General features: G+C 39.3%; 1 protein-coding gene across 1 annotated transcript; it reads right to left on the reverse strand.

Annotated features, from left to right (window-relative positions):
* Window positions 1-580: 580 nt before the first annotated feature.
* LOC140243332 (tRNA N(3)-cytidine methyltransferase METTL2-like) lies at window positions 581-6,169 on the reverse strand. Its single transcript, XM_072323007.1, has 4 exons — window positions 6,106-6,169; window positions 5,830-5,950; window positions 3,366-3,457; window positions 581-2,730 (listed from the first exon to the last, which is right to left on the reverse strand). The coding sequence occupies exons 1-4, from the start codon at window positions 6,119-6,121 to the stop codon at window positions 1,802-1,804; spliced, it is 1,158 nt and encodes a 385-aa protein (XP_072179108.1). The 5' UTR covers window positions 6,122-6,169; the 3' UTR covers window positions 581-1,801.
* Between the last annotated feature and the right edge of the window lie 561 nt (window positions 6,170-6,730).

Here is a 6,730-nt window from a genome sequence, read left to right on the forward strand (position 1 = left end):
AGGGCAAGGGTGCGTCCTCACCTGGTTTGATGCTGACTGTATAACAGTGCAAATAAATGACCAGTATCAGATGAACATACTAGTATCACTTGAAGCACACAAACTACAGTCCGACCTCGATTATCCAACCACCTGATATCTGGACTTCTCTATCATCCGGACGTGTTCACACAGTAGAGACAAAAAAAAAAAAAAAAAAAAAAATTAATCAAACAAAATGCAAAACTCAATTACAAGTCTTACAACCTCACATGATTTACCTATGATATTCCCAACAGAAATATATTATGAATTTTACACTAAAATTGCTTCAATTTCCGTAAAAAAGCATATTATAATATCAAGTAGGCTAGCAGTATAATTACACCACTGCTGAGGTGTATGCTATCTACCTCACTATCACTGGGTCGGCAGGTATATGCACGTATGCACATCATGAACATTAATCCTCCCATATCCGCTCAAATCACTTATTTCGATGGGCACCGGTCCTGACATGGTCGGATAACAGAGGTCAGACTGTATCAAGTTCACAAGCACATGACAAATTCATAACAGAGAGCTATAATATATATAAATGCTCCAATATGGGCACACAGAGAAGAAAAGGGGAAACATGGTGTTACATTATGCAATTTAATAACTGATAATAACAATTTTATTCATGTCTGAAGTAACAATTGGGTATGAAATATTACTGGTACTCACTGTGAATGGAATCATGTATTATAAAATGGGCTTTAGAATCTCTGCAATCCAATTGGTCAATTGTCATGCATTGATTTTTACTGATCCACAATGAGCCATGTATCTGGTAAAATCCGAGCACATGGCTCAAGTCTTGCATAGCGTTGTAGGTGTACCGGACGCATGATGGGGAAATGGTTGTATTTCAAGAATTTACAGGCCCATTTTATAACACAAATGATGCACAGGCAAATCTCATGGATCAGTGAGAATCGGATGCTCTTGTTTAACTTTGGAACAGTCTAAAACCCACTCGCTGCGCTCGTGGGTTTAAACAGTTCCAAAGTTAAACTCACGCATCCAATTCTCACCAATCCACTCTGTCCTGTGCATCATTTGTATACTGACACACTGTCTTGTAACAAGTGGATATGGCAGAAAAGGAGTTTAGGGCATAATGCATGCTTCAGGACTCTGAGTAAGTCATAAAAATCAGACCAAACTGCTAGGAATCCTACTTTATTATCTTTCATATCTCTGTAATCCCTCCATAAGTATACATTATGAATGAGCAAGCCTCTACTGAGTAGCCTACGTGACAGAAAGTTTGCTTCACGATGATGAAATCTTCCTGCAAACATAGAAATATAACAGACATTAACATATTGTTGCTAGGGTGACAAGACGAGGTATCTCAAATTTTGGTGAAAATTACTTCTCTGAATTAATGGTAAGACAATCATTTATTCAAAGTAATGTCCATTCCAAATCCTAGCTGTCTTATCCAAAAAATGTAACGACCATGACATGTCAAAGGAAAGGCTTTCCCATTAGATATAGTGCTTTGGCTGCCATGTTTTTTTTTGCTCTCCAGAACATGACAATTTTCGTAGATACGAGGTCTTGTCACCCCAGCGATGATATGGGATATTTGTCTCCAAATCTGACCACCAGTCAAAACTCACAAGAGCTGACAGAGTAAGAGTACATCATACTGGTCAGTTGCTCAAGGTGTCCAGATTTTGTGCAATTAACGTCCTATCATATGAAACATTGAAATAATAAAAAAAAAAATAATGTGCATGTTTATTTCCTATTCCCAAAGTATTGCTCATCATGATTTTCTGTATTTGCACTGAATCCAAACTCGGTACATGGTTAGCTGTCGTCCTCTGTTGACTTGAAGACGTTTATCTATTAGGTTTTGCTCTTCCACCAAGCCTGCCTCAGTGAACAACGTCCTCAACTCTTCCTGGGTAAAAAAGTACACTCGTGTGCCATCTCCTCGCACATAGAAATTCTCGGCCAGGCAGCGACCCTTCTTGAAGCGGAGCTGTGCCATGTCATAGCGTCCATAGTCACGGAAGAGCAGCATGCCGCCTGGGCGCAGAAGTCCGCTGAGAGTGTTGATGGTGGACTGGAATTTGTCGGGGTTGATTGCAGACAAGACAAAGATCATGACTATAACATCTAAGCTCTCCTTGGGAAAGGGAAATGTGGCTGCTGTGTCACTAACATTGCAAACAAAGGCATGGCAGCGTTTTGGGTCATACTCGGCATGCTGCTTGACAATGTCGACTGCCACACTCGAGAAGTCACAGCCATAGACCATGAGTCCAGGATCTGCGTTCGTCTGGAGGATGGGGAATATGGTGTTGCCCACACCGCATCCCACTTCTAGAATTCGCCTTGTTGCAGATGCACCTGGAAAGCTGCTTAGTTCTGATGTGACAGAGGAGGCCTGTCTCCCCTGAACGTCTGCATCATTGCTTGGCATTCCATTCTCACCTGTCACATCCTCCTTTGGTGAACCAGGATGGCTGCCTAATAATTGACAATCTGTACCGCTCACACCAGAGAGCATCGCTGCCTCACTCTTCGCTTCAGTCCCACATGCTGCAGCCTGTGTGGCCTCTTCATGATGCTCCCCTGATGATAACTCTGGGAATTCTGTGAAAAGCCAGTGCCTGTCCTTGAAGAACTTGTTTTGGTGTTGTGAGTAGAACTCATCCCAGTATCTGTCTGCCTCTGTCTCATACTCTTCTACAAAATCGACACAAAGAGAGACAACATGAGACAAAGACCCACACAGAGAAACATTTATTAGAAGACAGAAATATTGACAGAAAAATCATGCATGGATGGGGGGAGGAGGCAAAAAAAAAAAAAAAGAAGAAAATTTGAGAATGATGCATGCTATAGTATACCTATACCACAAAGTAAGAACTTCTCTTTTTGGTCTGTCTTTTCAAAGTACATGTAAAAGGTTCTACTGTGCATAATGAACAAGAGGATTACACTCAGCATTAATCTTTCAAACCGTTATGCACTGAATCTTTTTCCTGGTATTGCCATTATTTCCAGACTGCATGTGGATATTATATTTAGTATCTGGGCAAAGTAGTATGCTTTGTTTGTCTCTTCTTTTGGGTGCTCAAGGCTAAGTAATTGAAATCATGCTGGCAATGCATCATCAGTCTCTCTGCAGAATGATCACAAATTTAGCTAGTAAATTAGTCCATACATTTTCTAACACTGTGGGTGTTTTGCAAAATCAAACAAAACAGACTAGAAGCTCTAAACATTCTGGACTCTACAATCCGATAAGAAAAAGAAGAACAAAAAAATGTTTTCAATTGAATATGGAACAAGTGTCAGGGAATCTGCAAACAATTTACCTCTCTTCTCGGAATCGACTACTTTTTCAGAATTCTCTTCCACCTTCTTCTTGGCAGCTTCAAGCTGTTCTGCATCCCAGGTGACATTATCCCTGGAAAAAAAAAGAAGAAAACAAACAGGTAAGCACATTAAACGAAATGATGATTTTTTTAAATCTAGTTCAGAAAAAGATAAAACCAAGGGAGTTATTAATTTAGTTCAGAAAAAGATAAAACCAAGGGAGTTAGGAAGGACAAGGATATGACACAAGGGAATTATAAGAAATGATCATCTACACCTTTAGGCTCGGTTTTAACATAAACACAACATCCAACTCTCCTAATTACTAATACAGTACACTCTCATAATAACAAAGTTCTCAGGACTGGCAGTTTTCTTATATTACACTAAAATCTTGTTATAGCTGAACAGTAAAGTTTGTAAAGATGTATAGATAATAATGTTGGGGACCTGAATATTTACCTTGGTACAACATGAATTTTGCTATAACCATTTTCATTAACACTGGAGCGCAATGTATAATCAACCTGATATACATCAATCGTCTTCAAGTTGAATATGACCTGCTTTATGATTCTATTAAAGCCCACTCTGTGCTCTGAATCAACAGCCTGACTTACATATTGAGCTAAGTAGAGGACAATTCTTTCCTTCTTCTATCTTCGAGGACTTAACCCTACCTAGGCCGGGGGGGGGGGGGCCCTCAACGTTTCGCACGATGCATCGCTATTGCGAAAAGCCATCGCCACGAGGAAGGGAGGAGAATGAACATGGTAGGGTGACCCACAGAAGCAATACTTTAATCCAAACAATATCAATGACTCTATACAAAAACATCTGCCACCAAACATCAATCGTAATGCCTCAACGTTTCGCACGATGCATCGCTATTGCGAAAAGCCATCGCCACGACGTTTCATGACTTTTTTCTTTCAAGTCTCCCGCATCTTTTGACACAAAATTTGCGATGCCCGGGTGCCCGAAATACATAAAAAATTAAAAAAATAATAAAATACTCAAGAAATTTTTTCTGATTGCACAATTTTTTTCTCTTACATTTGCTAAGGACACTAAAAAGAATATTTACACAAAAAATGTGTCTGCTTTGAACTTTATTTAGTGATTTATACCAAATTGTCTGATTTCATGCATTATTATGCATAAATTAGCATAATTTAGCATAAATGACCATTAAAAAAAAATTAACTTCATGGTACTTTTGATTACATCATAGGCAATGTGTGTGCCAATTTTTGTCGCGCTCGCGCGGTCGACGGCCAAGATCTGGAGGGGGGGGGGGGGGGCCTGGGAGGCCCCCCCGGCCATATCATCTACCTAAATAGCCCGGCCTAGTTAGGGTTAATGTACCCACACACAAAATTAACTTTCTTCTGCATATTGACTGAATGATGTGTATGCCACCTCAGTCTTATTTTAAATCTTCTTTCCTCTCTCTCTCCCTCTTTTCTTTTTTTTTTAAGGGGGGGGGGTGAAGGAGAAGGTGGGAGGTTGGGAGGAGAATGAACATGGTAGGGTGACCCACAGAAGCAATACTTTAATCCAAACAATATCAATGACTCTATACAAAAACATCTGCCACCAAACATCAATCGTAATGTCTTCCTTGGATGTTTGATGCAGATTTGCCCATGTCATCCACTGCAAGCATTTGGTGGGATATACATACAGTATGTGTACACAGTCATACATTCCACTAGCCTATAAATCAGTCAGACATAGCAGTCCTGATGTCTGGAATGCGCTACCTCAGCATGTTCGTAATTTACAAAAAATAGTTACTTTCATAAGGTCGATCAAAAAACATATTCTATTATCAGCTTCACGCTGAACTCCTGGATTCTATTAACTATTAAACTTGCTGTGATCATATATTTCCCCTGAAATCGACATTTGAATGGGATTTATGAGAAATTTAATCAATTTAATCAGTATAATTTGCTTATAATGACTTGACACTTTAAACTTTTTCTTGCTCTCTCTTGTCAATGTCCGACAGGACAAATAGGCACCACACATGCATTTCTTCTTTCCCCCTCATGTTCCCATGCTCTCTTTGTAAATACCCCCCCCCCCCCAACTCCTATCAAGTATCATTTAAACTATTTGCAAGCATATAGATTGTGTGCACAGGGGTTGCAACGATTTTCAAGCTTTAAGCTTATGTTGCAATTCCTTTGCGTGTTCGTTACCTTGAATAATGTACTCAAGTAGCTCTCTTAGTGGAGTTGTATACTATCCTGTAACTGCTTCTTATCAATGTATACTTATTGTATATATTCTGTCTTGGCTATATGAGATGTACTTGCATACATTTGTATGCATTCCTATTTTGTGAACACGCATGAAATCTTGAATAAAATAAATGAAATAAAATAAATATATTACACAAAAGTATGTAATATGATGCAAGTACAATACATTTCCCACCAATTACACACTCACCATGCATTATGCTGAAATACGTTTTCAGGATTTTCCAAGAAGCGGTTGCCGAACTGAGGGCGCTTTACTTGGGACTCTGCCATCAGACTTGTCTCCTCCTCTGCAGCCATTACTCCTCCCCCTGATGTAAGGCCAGGATGGAATGGAACAAAAGTCAGAAACAGTTTTTTATTATGTAACTGCGCACTTGTTGAACCACAGAGCTACCATGGTTGAACAATAAAAATGAAGAAACAACACACATAATCACTGCATGCTGCAATTTGTGCATTTTACCTTGTGGGTCTGTCATCTGATTTCTAGCTTTGGTCAAGAGCTGCTCCCAGTGAACACTGTTGTCACATCTAGTGAAAAAGTAGACAGAAAATAAGATATGAGTCCATATTATGTCTAATGTAAAAGTTATAATTTTTGCATGGGTTTAATTTTCACAAATTCTGCGTATCATTATTGTGCCATGAATCTAACAACACACAAAAAAATTGCAAATGGACAGGCACTAGTGCACTTACAATAGCCTCGATGTCAAATTGCAATATTCATGAAAATGTCTGTGAGCTCCTCATTTTTGAAAATAACAGCTTTTGAAGTATACCCTGCAAAGTTCCTCAAATTCAGAACCATGCCAGTCTTCCCTCTCCACTTTATCCCCACACTACAGTGGACTCCCATGCACTGTACCAGGTCTTTAAAATGAAGTTTAATCATATTGTGCAAAAGGACCTTATCCCTTCTTCCAACACATTACCTGGTAGATAAGCTGAATCAAATTTGCTACACATTAGGTGTGGTCAGACTGGCAAAAGATTGAGAAGATTAAGTTCGCAATCTTTAAGATCTCGAAGTTTAGCCAGTGTGACTGCAAACTTCCCGGGAAACATCTCACAAAACTTTTTGCAAA

The sequence above is a fragment of the Diadema setosum genome, chromosome 20, assembly GCF_964275005.1.
Source record: "Diadema setosum chromosome 20, eeDiaSeto1, whole genome shotgun sequence".
Classification (NCBI taxonomy): domain Eukaryota; kingdom Metazoa; phylum Echinodermata; class Echinoidea; order Diadematoida; family Diadematidae; genus Diadema; species Diadema setosum.